General features: G+C 32.1%; 1 protein-coding gene across 1 annotated transcript; it reads right to left on the bottom strand.

Moving 5' to 3' along the window:
* Nucleotides 1-3004: 3004 nt before the first annotated feature.
* Nucleotides 3005-15948, bottom strand: slc27a2b (solute carrier family 27 member 2b). The gene is made up of 10 exons (XM_073868831.1): nucleotides 15395-15948; nucleotides 11711-11920; nucleotides 11432-11590; nucleotides 8988-9112; nucleotides 8669-8861; nucleotides 5501-5593; nucleotides 5220-5418; nucleotides 5030-5127; nucleotides 4817-4947; nucleotides 3005-3775 (listed from the first exon to the last, which is right to left on the bottom strand). Exons 1-10 carry the CDS (start codon nucleotides 15858-15860, stop codon nucleotides 3599-3601), a joined length of 1851 nt encoding a protein of 616 aa, XP_073724932.1. The 5' UTR covers nucleotides 15861-15948; the 3' UTR covers nucleotides 3005-3598.
* Between the last annotated feature and the right edge of the window lie 2807 nt (nucleotides 15949-18755).

Raw genomic sequence — 18755 nt, 5'->3', positions numbered from 1 at the left:
GGATTGGCGTTTATTGCATTTTGGGAAAAAAGGGAGTAAAGATGACAGAATAACATATTGGATTTTGGGTAAAATTAAGAATTTACTGATTTTGGCAGTAACTCATTTTTTTTCAAAAATGGCGTTTATCACGTTTTGTAACCAAACTCTTCATATATATATATCAATTCTTATTTTCTTATTTTTACTTCCTTTCTTTATTTCTCTGCTGTTTGTGCAAAAACGCATTTGCTGTGTTTTGTCACAATGCAAAATTGTGAAAGCCTAATAATAGAAATAAATATGATTTGTAATGATTAGAAAAACTGCTAGCTAAATCTTTGGTCGCTTTTTAATGTGAAATTGCAACCAGTGCTGCTTTAAAATGTAGGCTACATATTTTAAAAGCAGGGCATTACAATGTTAAATATTAGCATTACAATATTGTGACTAAATACAGAAAACGAGAGAGGTCACACAGCAAAAATTGATTTTCAAGAAAAATAAATCTTAGCACCTCCGTCTTGTTTCCAGCAAAAACATCCAAAAACTCTTAAATCAAGATGCTTTACCTTGATGAGCAAAATGACCCAAGAAAACAAGTCCAGCTCCTAGACAAAAAATATCAAATTTAAGTGATTTGGTAAATAAAACGAGCAAAAAAAATCTGCCAATGGGGTAAGCGAATTTTTCTTGAATTTTGTGTTTTATGCACAAAATCACTTAAATCTGATATCTTTGGTCTAAAAACTAGACTTATTTTCTTGGGACGTTTTGCTCATCTTAATTTAAGAATTTTTAGATATTTTTACTGAAAACAAGACAAAAATACTAACATTTATTTTTCTTAAAAATAAATTTTTGCTGTGCAGGTATTATTTTTATGCTTTTTTGCTTGCTTGTTTTCTCGCAATCTCGCAAAAGTTGTATTCTTGTGAAGTGATTAAAGCTTGTACTTGACGGTAAAGCATATTTTGCTCAAGCTGAAATAGATTTGTCAGTAATGGACAATTTGATCGTGGTGAACTTAGGGACCGTCTGTAAAGTTTTTCCATAAACACATTTCTACTTTTAACAGCATTTAAATTATAGACTGTAAAAAAAGGATAGACGACACAACGTCGCTTCCTTCCATTGTAATGAATTTAAGCCAAAAATGTCCGACCATGGGCGCTGCCATGTTACGTAGAAACGTCAGTTTGGAGCCAGAGCATGCGTAGAAGGAATTGTCCGTGGAGCAAAAGGCGGAGGCGCAGTATCAACCTTCCGCCCAAATGCCAAACGCCCAATTCAACCACTCCAATCATAACATGCCCCGTTTCTAAAGCATCAAATTACTAGCTAAAATTAAACTTATCACAAAAATTAACAATTTACCATATATTGTGTGATAACAACTTCCTTAAAAGACCAAAACCATCTTTCTGAAAATTTTATTGTAAATTTTAATAATTTTTATTTTGAGCTGAGTCCTATTTGTTTGCATGGAGAGGGCGGGGGGATCACTTTTCAGCGGGATCACTTTTCAACCTGATCTCACAAAAATACATGTTATTGTCAGGGAAAATTTGATAAATTTATCTGTGTCCATGTCACGGAATTCAGTTTTTTTAGTGACGGGATCACAGATTTCTTTTCCATGTCACTCCCACGGATTTCTCGTGTAATTTTATGTATTGCTTTTTCATAGTTTTTCCCTATTTTCTTACCATTGTCGCTTGGGGTTGGGGTTAGAATCACTTTCTGTTACATATTTAGACATCCTAACCCAAACCCCAACTCTAACCTCAACTCCAGGTGAGAATAGTTTTTAAAAGCAAAAGAAAAACATGTAGAAACCAATACATACAAGTACATCCTAATCCAAACCCCAAATCTAACCCCAAGCGACAATGATTTGAAAATAGGAAAAAATAATGAGAAAACAATGCATAAAATGACACGAGAACTCCGTGGGAGTGACACGGAAAAGCCATCCGTGCTCCCGTCACGGAAAAAAGCTGAATTCTGTGAAATGGACACGGATAAAGTGATCAAATTTTCCGTTACTATATGACGGATTTCCATGAGATCACGTTGGTCTTCATGTGGTTGTCAGCTATAATGCACACTTTTTAGATTTGTGATATTTATTCAAATTAAAACGGTTAAATACTATTTAAGTTAGATAAAAACGTGCATTATTACTTTAGGGATGCTCCCTATTCACAAACATCAGCCGTCCAACTTAGCTATTAGCTACATTTCTGGTAAAGGTGAAGACCCCAAACTTCACTTCAAAATACACTAAATATTATGGACAGTAATTTACATTATGACATTTGGATTATCATGTCAGGATAACGAGAAAAAAACTTTTGTTATCTCGATCATGAGAAAACAAGCAAGCAAAAATAATAATAGTGCACGGCCTCTCTCGGCTTCCAAAAAGTTATTATATGAAACATTATTAAAGGCACAATATTTACTTTTCGCAACTAGAGATGGCACAACAATAACAAGGTGTAAAGAAGAAGGAGCGAATGAGAAAACAATAGTTGTAATCTTTACCTCCACTGTTTGCAATGCCCAATCCAACAAGACTCAAAAATGATGTTTATTGAAGAGGTAATGAAATAAAGTTTTATAACCATCATAACACAAACTGACAGTGTGTTTTGATAGTAACAATAACAGAGTGAAGTGCAATTTGCTTCAAGCACTACACAACTGTGCAGATTGATCAGCGTATGACATCAAAGTATCACAAGAGCGGCAGCAGTACTGCTTTTGAATTATTCTCGCAATGTTTTAATGTGATAATGTGATTGGTCTGCGCACTCCGGATAAAGTCAAACGCACCTATGATTTCTACCACAGTAAAAGCAGAAACCAAATAAATTGTGAATTTATCTGTTTAAATATACAGTGCACAAATATATAACATTGTGCTATTGTTTTTTGATATTTTGAAATAAAAAATTACACATTGTAGCTTTAAGTGAAAATATTAATTATTTATATAATTAAATACATTGCTACAGTATATAATTAAATTGATTGTATTTTTATTATACACTTGTATGTATATTTTATTTATTTATTTACTTTCATTTTTAATACACTTCGGCAATACTGTAGGATACATTTTTAACAATCATACCAATAAAATATATTTGAACACAACAACAAGTATTGAATTTTAAGTATATTAAAGTTGTGGTTGTGCAAAGTTGAACATTTCTTCACAATTTGGCAACCCTTATCCTCCAATACAACCTTTGAGACATGAGCGAGTAGGAGGGTTTCTACTGAAACCAATCATTTTACAGCAAACACTTGCGAAACGGTGTGACCACCACAGACCACAGTGTCTGCAGACCACAGGCCATTAAGAGAAAGTGTACCAGCATCTTTAAAAGACTGACCATTACGTCATTCACAAAAGACATGCGGTTTAAAAGTATTGCACTGCAAAAACAAAATATTTCTGAAATGTTTCCAACATTTTTGTAATTTTTTTCAACATTACAAACAATTACATACAAATTTCCTTTGTGTACATTATAACAATATGTGATACCTGGACAGCACCATTTAGTTTCACGAGTCTATACCACAATTTATTAAAGCTTGCTTGTCACAATCTGAAGTCACCCTGCATAACAGACTCGTATATCTCCTGTGTCAGAGGTGTGTAGTTTTTCACAGTCTCATCTAATATAAATAAAGGGTCTTTGATCAGCGCAGGATCGAAGCTCTCCTCTACTAGCTTTACTTTAATATGTTTGTAGGTGCCAGTAACATCCAAGTCATTCTGCAATAAAAAAAATTGTTTACACAAATATTAAGATTTAATATGACATTATTGCACATATAAAGTAGGGCTGTCAAAAGATTAACCCAATTAATCGCATACAAAATAAAAATTCGTTTCTGCATAATATATGTGTGTGCACGCTGCATATATAAATACACACATACATGTATACACTTAAGAAAATGTTATGCATGTATGTATATATATATATATATATATATATATATATAGATATATATATATATATATATATATATATATATATATATATATATATATATATATATATATATATATATATATATATATATATATATATATATAATATAATATAAAATATATAAAAATCTAAATAAATAAATAAATAAATAGATAGATAGATAGATAGATAGATAGATAGATAGATAGATAGATAGATTTTGATAGATTTTATATTATATACAGATAAAAAAATATATACATACATGCATAACATTAAATAGTATATATAGATTAAAAAAATATACATACATGCATAAAATATATATATGTATATGTATATGTATATGTTTGTTTATTTATTTATTTATTTATTTATTTAGATTTATTTAGATACATTAAATAGTATATATAGATTAAAAAAAATACATACATGCATAACATATGTATATGTATATGTATATGTATATGTTTATTTATTTATTTATTTAGATTTATTTAGATACATTAAATAGTATATATAGATTAAAAAAATACATACATGCATAACATATGTATATGTATATGTTTATTTATTTATTTATTTAGATTTATTTAGATTTTGATATATAATATATATAATATATCATATTTATATATATATAAAAAATTGTTATGCATGTATGTATATATTTTTTTATTTAAACACATGTAAAAACATACAAGCATGTGTGTGTGTATTTATATATACAAAATAATTACACACAGTGCACATACATATTTTATGCAAAAACAAACTTTTATTTTGTATGCGATTATTCGCGGTTAAACTTTTTTCTAGTATAAACCTAATAACGTCACCTTGATCCGTATGAAACGTGGTCTTGCGTAAGAAGGAAGGTAAGTGATCACGTGACAAAAAAGTCCTTCGCTATCGAACTCTTGATCTTCCTTTAATTTGATGGCAGCCATTCCTGTCCTCCCCTCATGCCCTTCAAAAGTAAATAAAAGATTAGTGTCAGCCGAGTATATATCGATTAGTTTGTGCTTCGAAAGTATAATGTAGCATTTCACCTGGAACTGTAACACCGTATACGTTTGCCTGGTCGATGCATGTTACCATTGAGAGAATATCTGCCACTTCATTTGTGGACACATTTTCCCCTTTCCACCTGAACATATAGAAAGAAATCATTTAATTTCAATGAAACATGTTTTTTTTTAAATAATTCGCTCTCACTGGAATTCTTTTAGGAATGTTCACCTAAAAGTGTCTCCCACCCGATCCTGAAAGTAGATGAAGTTATCGTGGTCTATCCTGAACAGATCACCAGAGTTGTAGTAAACATCTCCCTTCTCAAACACATCGTACAGTTTCTTCTTTTCTGTCTGCATCTTATCTCCGGCATATCCAGCAAAAGGAGTCCTTAGGGTGATCCTTGACACCAGCAGACCTGTCTCACCTGCATTTTAAAACACAGATACATACATATCTCTGTTATTTATGACTAAAAAGGTTGAAGTGAAGTAAACAATATGACCTGCCTTTGGCAGCCTCCATGCAAAATCCATCAGCATTCCTTACAGGTTCCTCTCGCTCCTGATCAAACTTAATCATGTTGTAAGGGGACAATTTCTGAAACAACATTACAAAACATGAACTGTGACTCTTCAATGACTTTTTGTGAATTTAAATCTCATGTTTTAACCTTAAAGGAATAGTTCACCCAAAAATGTACAACAGTGTAAGTTGTGTATGATTTAAACTCATCCCCCACCAGCCATTTTTTGAAAAGTTCCCCGGCAGCATTTTTTGTGATTTTCACAAGTTTTACAAAATGCCTTCCAGGAAAATGTTCTTCTAAATATATATTATATGAAAGAACAAACCCTGCTTTCAAACAAACAATAAACAAACACAGCGGGGAAAAAAAACGTTTCATCCTTTCTATATTTGAAGAGTTTCGTTGCAAAACAAGATAAATCCATTTTTTAACATTTTTGTCAAAACATGTTTATTATTATGTTATCAAGTTATTATATTGTTTTATGGTGCTACTTAGCTGTATTTTTTAATTTTTGAAGGTTTAAATCAAAACAAACCAACTGCAGTTGCATTTAAATGAATTGGAATGCACAACCAAAAAACGCGATTTCTGAACAATAAAAAAACGGTGGTTATCTCGTTTTGCAACGAAACTCTTCATTTTAGTTTTATCTCTGCTTTTAAACTTTTAAATATGGGTATTTAAAAAAAAATGATCAAATGAGGAAAAAAAATATATATATAGAGAGAGAGAGCAAAAAGCTGTTATAAATGCATTTTATGTGAAGGAATTTTGTTAGAGATCAGATTCAGAACAATTATCAAAACATACACAGAGTTTAAATTAGTAAATAATGTTTGGATTCATTTTTTCATAACTTGGGTAAGTGGATCTAGTGGATAATCGCGGTTTTGCAGATTAACATAAAAATTCTTCAGGAACACGTTTTAATGCAAATGTTTTCTCTTAATTAACTCGTCAATGGCGGGGAAAGAGTTAAAGCCATCACTAGGGCTGTGAGATTATGGCTTACGGTTAATTGTCTAATACATTGTGACGGTTATGACGATTAATTGCCTGTTTTAGAGCTTTTACATTTAATTCTTATAGATTTTTTTGTTTGTTCATGAAATAATTTTCACAATTTTTGTGATTATTTAAATTAAATCTTTTGCAAGGTTTACCTATAGTAAATATTAATACACATAACACATATTTAAAAGTTATTATTTAATGAATATATCTTTTCAAAAACTGAAAATTTAAAATTGCTGTTTTGGAAATGTATGTTTTACTCGCAATTCATAATGCTTATAGAAGTTTTGCAGCATTTCTTTAAATGCATTTTATCCATTTTATTTAAAGGACAAGTTCGGTATTTTACACTTAAAGCCCTGTTTTCAGATTGTTTATGATGAAATAGAAAGTTTTTGACTGAAATTTCGACATATGCGGCTGCCCCGAGAATTTAAGTGTAAAATATCGAACTTGTCCTTTAATGGCTTTGCAATGTATGTTACACTGTCAGTCAAGGAGCGCCATTAGATACTGTCTCATTTATACAGGCGCTGCAGCTCCTCCTGTGTTTTTTAGAGAGAAATGTAATCATTGCGGTGATCTGAAATCATCGCAATGAGGTCAAACAATCGCGATGAGACGATTATTTAATCACTGTGACAGCCCTAGCCACCAAGTCAGTAGCTGGGTTTCCTTCATCATCATGACTAAATGCAGATTTTGAAGTATCACATGAGAAACGAGTGATGGAAACCCCAAATTTCAAATGAAAATCCCTTCATACGCAAAAAAGTTTTTACGCTTGCTTGAGGTGGTTTTAAATTATACGATAAAGATTAAATGTGAATAATGGGACATGGAAACGCATTTGATGAATAAATTCTGACATTCGAACATTAAACCCACGTGACTGATCGTCTAGCTGTATCAACTGACGTTGTCTTTACCATATATGGGGCTAGACGTCGTTGCAATGCCCTTGCTGCTAGTGCCTACATCAAAAATTCTGCATTCCTTCTTCTGTGCACAACATTCAAATTGGCAAATATAAGCTGAACAGCTAGTAAATTTATAACTTGCCAAATCGTAACTTGTTTTATTTACTGTTGGTTACTTGGTTACCAATATCACCATCATTTTGCTCGATCAACTTGATGGAAAGCATTGACGCATTTGTTTGTTTTTCTTTCTTTAAGAATTTTGGAAAAATTTGCTTCAAATTTTAATGAAAACCCAGGTACCAGTTGGTTCTGCTGACTTGTCATCATATGCGTTGTGACAAAAAGTGCAGTTATGAGATTCATAAGAACCAATGATCGTAACAATGTTGAACTTAACTTATACTTAAGGTGTTACTTATATTTAAATGTGATGTCCAAATAAGCCCAAAATATGAAATGTTTCCCTCACAAATGCTTCAGAAAACATTAACCAAGCATTTCATGATGGATGGGCTTTAAACATGTTCAATACCATAACAAAGTTTGAAGAGCTAGCATATTTATATAACTCTAAAGGGGATCGTACACCGGCCGCGCAGCTCAGCGCCGCGTCGTTCTAAAAAAAATCGGACACATTGTTTTATAAGTGTACGCACACCGGCACCGCCAGGTGGCGCATGTCCGCACCGCCCGGCTGTGACTCAGAAAGTTGCTCAAATCCCTGTCGCGCCACACAGCGCCACTCACATAGTTTAACATTAAATAACATCATATTTGTCCCACATCATTAATGATTAACATTGGCTGCTAACGTATATTTTACATTTTGAAGTAGACGCTATCTGACGAAGCTCGCGCTATTTAATGTGCACTTCCAGTTTACAATACCTCTGAGTTCTCCTAGGCGCGACGCGGCGCTGCGCTGAGTTGCTCGGCCGGTGTGCGATCCCCTTAAGGGGCGGTTTACATTTAGGTCTTTTGTTAGCGCACATAAGTTATTTTAATTTTGACATGCGACAAGCGTGCTCAAATAGAGTGCAACGCAGTTGCGATGTGCATGTGGTGCAATGCAGCCAGTTGAAAACATTTGGAAAGCGTGTTGGAAAGAAAGAGGAAATGGGCTTATTTAGATTTTTGGGTGAACTATTCCTTTAACACTACTCAACACTGATTACTTAATTAATGTTTGTTATACTTATACAATTTCTTGTGAACAACGTTCACTCTCCCGACTGACCCAATTTTTCCACCGTTGTTTACGAAACCGATGTTCCCCTCAGTCGCACCGTAAAATTCTTTGATGTCGATCTGACCGAATCTGCTCAAAAATATCCTCCAAACATCTGCCCTCATCCCGTTCCCAATAGCCATTCTAACATTGTGTACTTGATCGCTACAGCGCTTTAAAGGGCAAAGAAGATGATAAGATAATACATAATTCATATTGTCTGTACAACAGTAAAACCATAAGATACTGAAATGTGTATGTGGTGTCATAAAATACAAATTAAAGTAAAGTATGAATACCTTTGGTGTATTGCAGAGGTAACGCATTGTTTCTCCAATGTACTGGATCACTGTTATATTGTATTTCCTGCAGTCATCCCAAAACTGAGAGGAAGAAAACTTTCTCCTCAAAACAATAGTAGATCCTAAACAAAACAAAAGTGCCTTTAAGACAAAATATTGGAAAATTATGGAATATATGTGGAATTCAGATACATCAGCATTTTTATCAAGCTTTACACTGCAAAAAATGATTTAAGAAAAAATGTCTTCAAATTTATACCTTGTTTTCAGTAAAAATATCTAAAAATTCTTAAATTAGGATGCTTTTTCTTGTTTAGCAAAACGACCCTAAGAAAATATTAAATTTAAGTGATTTTGTTCATAAAACAAGCAAAAAAATCTGCCAATGAGGTAAGCAAAAAAATCTTGAAAATTTTTCTTAAACACTAAATTCAAGAAAAATTAGCTTACTCCATTGGCACATTTTTTTGCTTGGTCCATGCACAAAATCACTTAAATTTGATATTTTTGGTCTAAAAACTAGATTTATTTACTTGGGTCGTTTTGCTCATCAAGAAAAAGCATCTTAATTTAAGAAAACAAGACAAAAATACTAAGAAATTTTTCCTGAAAATCATTTTTTGTAGTGTAGGTTCAGTAATTTCTCTTGAATGGCAATGTGAAAGGGTTCTTGATAGTCAGTAATTTAAATCCCTTTTTATTTTACAAATGTCATTTCATTGGTATTGCGCAAATGTATTTGCAAAATAAGTGCATGCAAGTTTTTTTTCCCAAAAACTTTACTTCTAAAAAAATCCACTTCTTTGGGCAAGACAGTAAACTGTTGCAAAACCACTAAGGATGCAATGAGAAACATAACAAGTGATGAAAGTCAAAATGTAAAAATAAAGAAACTGAGCCACACATTTGGGGGGGGGGCTGTGATGCATGCCACTGCCACATTCGGGTTGTAAACAGGTCCAAGTACTCACAAGGGATGTAAGTTTGAATGTGATCCATGGCCGTTTCACATTTGACCTAATGGCGTTTAGTGGATTCTGCCAACAAAGCTGTATTTCTGAATGGCCCGAGGCCAGGATTAAGTATTTAATGAATGTATAATATGTACAGAGAGCATTCATTTAATATCATTATCTAATTTTTGACAAAGGTGGCATTTTACCAATGATGAGAGGGCTGTGAAATGTTTAAAATATAATCAACTGCATTGTGGCGCCAAAATAATCAGGATTTTTACCAAAATAATAGGGAACATGATTTTTAACAAAATAATCAGGATTAAGATTTTTACAAAATAATAATAATAATAATAATAATCGGGAATATGATTTTTACCAAAATAATCGGGATTAAGATTTTTACAAAAAAAAAGAATAATAATAATAATTGGGAGTATGATTTTTACCAAAATACTCGGGATTATGTTTTTTTAATAATCGGGATTATGATTTAAGAAAAAAAAAATCGGGATTATGATTTTAAAAAATAAATAAAAATAATAACCGGGATTATGATTTTTACCAAAATAATTGGGATTATAATTTTTTTACCAAAATAATCTGGAATATGATTTCTACCAAAATAATCTGGAATATGATTTTTACCAAAATAACCGGGATTATGGTTTTTACCAAAATAACCGGGATAATGATTTTTACCAAAATACTCGGGATTATGTTTTTTTAATAATCGGGATTAAGATAAAAAAAAAATAATTGGGATTATAATTTTTTTACCAAAATAATCGGGAATATGATTTCTACCAAAATAATTTGATTATTTCTACCAAAATAATCTGGATTATTATTTCTACCAAAATAATCTGGATTATTATTTCTACCAAAATAATCTGGATTATTATTTCTACCAAAATAATTGGGATTATAATTTTTTACCAAAATAATCGGAAATATGATTTCTACCAAAATAATCTGGAATATGATTTTTACTAAAATAACCAGGATTGTGATTTTTACCAAAATAATTGGGATTAAGGTTAAAAAAATAATAATGATCGAAATTAAGATTTTTTTTACCAAAGTAATCGGGATTTTAATTTTTACAAAAAAATAATCGGGATTATGATTTTTTTAACAAAATAATCGTGAATATGATTTTTACCAAAATAATTGGGAATATGATTTTTACCAAAATAATTGGGAATATGATTTCCACCAAAACAATCAGGAATATGATTTTTTTTACCAAAATAATCGGGATTATAATTTTTTACCTAAATAATCGGAAATATGATTTCTAACAAAATAATCCGGTACATGATTTTCACCAAAATAACCGGGATTATGATTTTTACCAAAATAATTGGGAATATGATTTCTACCAAAATAATTGGGAATATGATTTCTACCAAAATAATCTGGATTATTATTTTTTCATCTAACTGAGCAGACCTAAATGACGATGTTACATCTGTTACGTACCTCTCTCAATACATCCTGTGAATCCAACACCAAATGCAGCGCTGTGATATAGGGGAAGGTTGATGTACACAACATCTTCAGAAGTCGTTCCACAAAGTAACTGGAAGTAGGCTATTCCCCATAACCTCTGATGAGTTATCAAGCCTGCCTTTGGAAGGCCTGCAGTGGACCGAATACATTGAATTCAATATCTTTGTAATTTACGAAATAGTTTTTAGGCAGATTATTTGATATATTTCTCATGCTACCCTTTAGCCATTTTATCACTGAATCCAGTACCTGTCGTGCCTGACGTGTAGATGTACACAGCAACGCTCCTTGAGGTGACGTTTGCTCTCAGGTCTGCAGGAATGGGCTCATCTGACGCACGGTTGATTTTGTCATTAAAACTCTGAATCCCGTCACAGTTAACACTGTCAGTCAGTATATAGACAGTGACTTCTTTCTCTCGAAGTGTGGGCAGTACTTCTTCAACAGCGTCCTGCAGTTCTGCAAGAAAATATATGTCTCACGTCTTTGTCAGACAGTGAATGCATATGGACAATTCCATGCAAACGTTAACCTTATCATGAAAAGTAAAGTTTTTAACCATACTGATGTCTTAGATGTCGATATTTGGTGGTTTAAATAGCACTTTTTTATTTTTTTCTACAGAAATGAAATTTCATATACATAACTATATCATCAGTGGTGTAAAAAGACCTTACATAATGAACTGTATTTTTTTATTACCTTAGAATGAGCCGTTTTTATCTACATACACCACGGGTCTCCTTATATGAAAGTCATCGCAATGTTTTTACATTAGCCATAAATGGACAAATTGTTTAAAGAGTGTGTTTTGTCACTACGTTGTCGTAGTGACATGTTTGTCCTGTGGCGGCTACCATAGCTTTACTATGCGTTTCGAATAGGACGGTTGACCTTAGTTGAATTTCACAGTAGTGCCGCTAAAACTCCCTGATTGCACCTTTACAGTCGCAATAAAATTGAAATGAAAAACTCTAATTTGTTTTGGAATCAGTTTGTCCAATAATGGCAGACAGGAAACAAGGAGCTGGCTGAAGTTCAGGAAGTAGTGCAGCTGGGCATAAAGTATATTGCTACTTCCGTTTCATGGGGACTTTAAGTGTGGGCAAATTTCAGAATTGTCAGTCCATAATGATGTTTCTTCATCATAAATGCGCAAATAAAAGTTAAAATAAATAAAAATGAAATGTTCTTTGAAGAGCCTTCTCCAGTTGTTGGGTATTATTGCTTCTGTTTTGTGCATTTTAATTCACAGAATTCCAGCTCAGTATGTTGTCTCCTAAAAACGTGTCCCTTTTTTGTCACATTCATAATGCATGCATGTTTCCCTCATCTAAAACAGAAAACATGAATATATAGACAGGACTTTATCATCAGGGGTTTATGAAAATATAAATAGATGGTTCAATATACTGTATTAGTAGTAAATGCATTCTCTTAGAAATTATATTACATGTTCTGACTGCAAAGTCACATTAATAATGTTGGTATTGCCTACACAGTATATATATATGTATATATATATATATATATGTATATATATATATATATATATATATATGTATATATATATATATATGTATATATATATATATATGTATATATATATATATATATGTATATATACATATATATGTATATATATACATATATATGTATATATATACATATATATGTATATATATATATATATGTATATATATATATATATATATATATATGTATATATATATATATGTATATATATATATATATGTATATATATATATATATATATATATATATATATATATATGTATATATATATATATATGTATATATATATATATATATATATATATATATATATGTATATATATATATATATATATATATATATATATATATATATAATGTACAAACTCTACTGCTCTACCATTTCATGCTAAGTCAAAGCTCATTTGTTTGTCAGTTTTACATTTTGCATATTCAACAAATTTTGTCACTCTGTACTTTATGCATTTGGTAGATGCATTTTAACCCCTAAAATGACAGTGAACTGTGGAAGGGACACTACATTATAGTAGAAGTTTTTATATAGAAGTTTTACAGAAAACTTCATCAAATACAACAACTCAAAAACAAAAAGCTAAACATGTCACATATTTTTGGAAAGCAGAAATTCTTGTGGCAAAAAAAATGAGAACTATATTTTATGGCGGAAGAGCGCTTAGTTTGCAGCACTTCGACCTCAGCACGCAGCAACATCATCACCCCAGACTACTTCCCCTGTTGCTACAACTTGTGTCAATATTACTGCGATGTGTGAAGTACTGCAAACTAAGTGCTCTTCCGCCATACAACATAGTTCTCATTTTTTATCCCCTTAAAAAAATCTCCAACTTCTATTTTGTGCCACCATACTTACTCGTGTAACTACTCATGTAGAAGTCTTTAAATAAAGAAAACATGGAAGTGCTTGGTGTCTTCCAAATTCATCCCTGTTTGGATCCTAAGGAATGAATGGGGCTAGGCTAAATGCTAACACATTCAGGACACGCTGTACAAAGATTAAGTGCATGCATTGAAAAAATATAGGTATGTATTAACTTGTCTAAGTTGAGGTAGGAGCATCGTAAAATGTTGAAAAACTGTGGTGTTTTCCTTTAATACCCTGCTGAAAAAAACAATAAAACCATTACAGAAAATTCTAATGGTTTTATTGGTTTTATTGGAAATTTTATTGGTTCTAATAGAATATGGCCCAAAACCACACTACAGTGTATTGGTTTTTGTTGATCTCTAATGGTATGTATTGGTTCTGTTGGTTCTATGTATTGGTTAATGGAATATGGCCCAAAACACAGTGAAGTGGTTTTAATGGTAAAAGCTAATGGTTCCTATTGGTATTTTAATGTAAACCATTAGAATTTTCTGTAATGGTTTTATTGTTTTTTTCATCAGGGTATTGACTCAGTAAGATCATGTCAAAGGTTGAAATCAATGTAAATCAAACTTTGATGCCGCTAATCTTTACCCTGGATTTCACAGGCAGGGTCACATTTGACACATAAAAAAATGTGTTACCAAGTTTATTTTTAACTGGAGTGCATGGTGTGGACCAGTAAGAAAAGCAACCAAGTGTTGATTCATCTTTACGTCCCGGTCAGAAAGTGTAATTTAGGCAAAGGGTTGCTAAAATTAAGATGAGCAGGAATGTCTAAACTTGTCTAGACTGGTAGTGTGTGTATTACCCAACTATATGGATTATCTAATGACTTCCCTGCTAAAATAAACAACATAAAACTGAGATTTAATGGTCATAATGGGAGTTTTATAATGGTCTTGATAAGTCTCTACTGGTAAGGTGTTGGGTTCTACTGGTGGGATCTTATTTGACAGATATTCCCACGGAAATAAGTCCTAAACCACACTACAGAAAGTTATTTTGTAACGGTTCATGTTGTGTTTGATTGTAAAAGAAACTATTAGACTTTGTATTGACTTTTATCAACCGGTTTGTTTACCATGTCCAGGCCAAGAGATACCAAAATGACCAAAGTTACCAAAAGTTAAGACACGATAAACAGTTGCACATACGCTGAATTAATCTCCTACTGAAAAATCCAGCTTTTCTAGGCTGGGAGGACCATCTCAAAGCAGCTTGGCTGAATTTTTCATTAGGGTCTGGTACTGTTACTGTGGTCACTGATTACATTTGACCAATAAGAGCTTATTGCAATGGTTTCCATTACAAGTATTATGAACCATCAGTTGTTACCATTATAGGATTTTTGGTGCTCTGATTCCAATCTACAGCAGAACCCAACACTGCCAGTAAAGATCATTAGTTTCCATTAAAACCAATGCAACTCGCATTAAAATCATTAAATCCATCAGAACGTCATGGTTTCTGTTGTTTTTTTTATCTTGAGGGATAAGAAGAAGAAGTACCTGCAGATGCGATCAAGACTTTGGCTCCGCTGCAGGAGAAACAATGCAGCAGTGATTTGGATCTGATGTTATAATTCAGAAGAGCAGCAGAACAACCGATCTTCATCAAAGCCAACCAGATCCACATATACATGGGTTCATTTCCCATCAGAAGAGCAACCGTATCTCCTTCGTGAAGATCTGCATGAGTTAACAAACTCCTTGCGATTCGGTTACTCCGTTTATCGGTCTCCTCATACGAGTGCGTGTCATCACCAAACCGAATAAAAACTTTGTCCGGGTGTTTGTGTACATGCTCCAGAAATCGGTCCACTAACGTATAGAAAGGTTTTGAGTTCCTGATTTTTGATATAGGATATCCTATAAGAAATATCCGATAGATTGACTGGAGGTCTTTGAAGAAATACGGATAGCGGTATCTTAAAGTAAACAAAAGTAAAACGGCACTTATAATAAACCAAAACATGATCGGATTTCTGTCAGATGTTGCTGTTGATTTCTGACAGGAGCAGATAAAATGTCGAGTAGGAAGTGAAGATGAAGAGGAGGTGCTTCGCTTTTGTTGTAAACACACTAGTTAAAAAGTGCAGAAACTCGATAAATGTATGGTCTCACCACCAGGGCTTGGGGTTTGCTCAGCAGCCACAGTGGCTAGTGGTTTCACAAAGTTACGAGCCAAAAATAAAATAAAACGTATTGGAAATATGCATGAAACAAATGCTGACATTTCAATGAAAATTGCTCAGTTAAGACATGTACATATATTTTACTGTCAACTTGTTTATGCAGAATTTATTTTATGAGCTTGATAGCGGAGTTTCGCGTTTGGGGGCACCTACCGGTCAACAAGGGTACTGCAAAACTTAAGATTAGCGAGAGGTTTTTAAATATGGTTTAAATGAATTAAATCAGTCTACCCATTAAAGAGCACCTATTTCATTGCTAAAAACAATGTCATTTTGTGTATTTAGTTTGTGGTTTATGGATCAAAAACACATTATTTTCCACATACCGTACATTTTTGTAGCTCCAGATTTCACTCTCTTCCTGAAAGGCACGGAATTGAAAAGCTCTGTGTCCCTGATTGGCCAGCGACTTTGTACGTTGTGATTGGTCGGAAGTAAACGGTTACCTACAATGTGTTTGTTGTAGTCCAGAAAAGAGATTTACCCGCGTCATAGTTTACTTTGGGGTTTGTACCTTTTGCATATCGTTCGCATGTACTAATCAGTGTTGTGGGTAACGCATTACAAGTAACGTGCATTACATAATAATATTACTTTTCTGAAGTAACACGTAAAGTAACGCATTACTTTATAAATGTACACATTAATATTTAAGTTCCTTTTTTTTTAAGTAATGCAAGTTACTTTTCAGTTTAATTAATTAGAGTTAATGTACTGCATTAAACTGAATGTATTAACGTAGAATTACACACTCTATGCATAAACAGTTTCAGTCAGAAATGGAGATGGCAGACCAGAGCTTGACATTTTTGTAATGGAAACATGCAATTTCTGAATGCAGAACTTCTCAGTCATAAAAAACCACAGGCAAAGTAAGAAAAAGTAACGCAAAAGTAACTTAAAAGTAACGTAAGCATTACTTTCCATGAAAAGTAACTAAGTAACACAATTAGTTACTTTTTTGGGGAGAAACTTAATATGAAGAGTTTCGTTGCAAAACAAGATAACTCCGTTTTTTTTTTCAGAAATCTAATTTTTTGGTTGTGCATTCCAATTAATATCAATTCAACTGCAGTTGGTTTGTTTTGATTTTAACCTTCATAACTTTAAAAAATACAGCTAAGTAGGACCATAAAACAAAATAATAACATGATGACATAATTATAAACATGTTTTGACAAAAATGTAAAAAAATGGATTTATCTCGTTTTGCAACAAAACTCTTCATATTTTAATGCAATATTTTTAAAAGTAGCTTTCCCCAACACTGGTACTAATACACACTTAAACACCAAAGGAAATGTAAAACCGTGAATTGCCGTGCTCTTAAAAATATTACGATTAGAAAAATAAAATATATGAGTGCTACAAGGATGACGTATTTTTGTTAGCAGGACACTGTTTCCCTCACAAAAAAGACCATTCATTTTTCCCAAAGACTTTTGGATTATCGTAAAAAAAATTAAGATGTTTAACAAAAGTTTATGACTCGTAAGACACGTTTTGATCATTTTCACAGATAAAGATAACTTTTATGAATTTTTAAGTCTTTTTTTTATTTGTAGTAAACGCATTTAGATTTCAAAATTCATAAATTGTCTTCATCTGTGAAAATTAACTTATTGGACAAAACATGTAATGTAATCTGACAAAAATACGTCATCTCTCTGACACTCTATTAGCTCTGTACTGGAGGGGCAGTGCCCCCCTGCCCTCAAACTCCACCTATTCTGTTAAAAGTGATTTAAGACGTTGTTTCAAACTGGTATAAGTTTCTTTATTCTGTTGAATGCAAAACAAATTTATTTTGATAAATGATGGTAAGCACACAGTTGATGGTACCCATTGCCTTCTATAGTAGGAAAAACAAATACTATGGAAGTCAATGTGTACTTACTATCATTTATCAAAATATCTTCTTTTGTGTTCAACAGAAGAAAGAAACTAATATAGGTTTATAACATGACGGCATAAATTATGACAGTGTTTTCATTTTTAGGTGAACTATCCTTTGTCATTTTACTCAGGATAAATTTAATCAAATCTGGCCATGTAGACATATTTCCAAAAACATAGTTTCACTGACTAAAAGCACATGAATATACAGTACACTGCAAAAAATGATTTTCAAGAGAAAATTTTCTTAGTACTTTTGTCTTGCTTTCAGTAAAAAGATCTAAAAATTCTTAAATTAAGATGCTTTTTCTTGATGACCAAAACGACCCAAGAAAATAAGTCTAATTTTTAGACCAAAAATATAAAATTGAAGTGTTTTTGTGCATAAAACAAGCAAAAAAAAATCTGCCAATGGGGTAAGCAAATTTTTCTTGAATTTGGTGTTTGGTCTAAAAACTAGACTTATTTTGTTGTGTCGTTTTGCTCATCAAGAAAATACATCTTAATTTAAGAGATAATTTTTAGATATTTTTAATGAAAACTATACAAAAATACTAAAAAAAAATTTCTTGAAAATATTTTTTTTCAGTGTATCAATAATCAAAATGTTATTTCTTACCATTTAACTTTTAAGAATAGTTATGCACTTGTGTAGACTTCAATGGTTATAACAAAGTTTTCTAGTTATATAGTTTTAATAGTTCACCACCATTGCTGGTTTTGAACTTTGACTGGCTGTTCAGAGGTTGTTTTAGTATATTTTGTCCTTAAGTCCCTTA

Source organism: Misgurnus anguillicaudatus, chromosome 6, assembly GCF_027580225.2.
Source record: "Misgurnus anguillicaudatus chromosome 6, ASM2758022v2, whole genome shotgun sequence".
Lineage (NCBI taxonomy): Eukaryota > Metazoa > Chordata > Actinopteri > Cypriniformes > Cobitidae > Misgurnus > Misgurnus anguillicaudatus.
This window is presented reverse-complemented; position numbering and strand designations above follow the sequence as displayed.

Excerpts from the sequence above, each read along its gene's own strand:
- slc27a2b (XM_073868831.1), bottom strand. The coding sequence starts at position 15,860 with ATGTTTTGGTTTATTATAAGTGCCGTTTTACTTTTGTTTACTTTAAGA. Across the intron at positions 11,591-11,710 it reads CTACACGTCAGGCACGACAG|GCCTTCCAAAGGCAGGCTTG; the intron begins GTACTGGATTCA and ends GGTCCACTGCAG. Across the intron at positions 5,594-8,668 it reads GAGAGTGAACGTTGTTCACA|AGAAATTGTCCCCTTACAAC; the intron begins AGAAATTGTATA and ends TAATGTTGTTTC.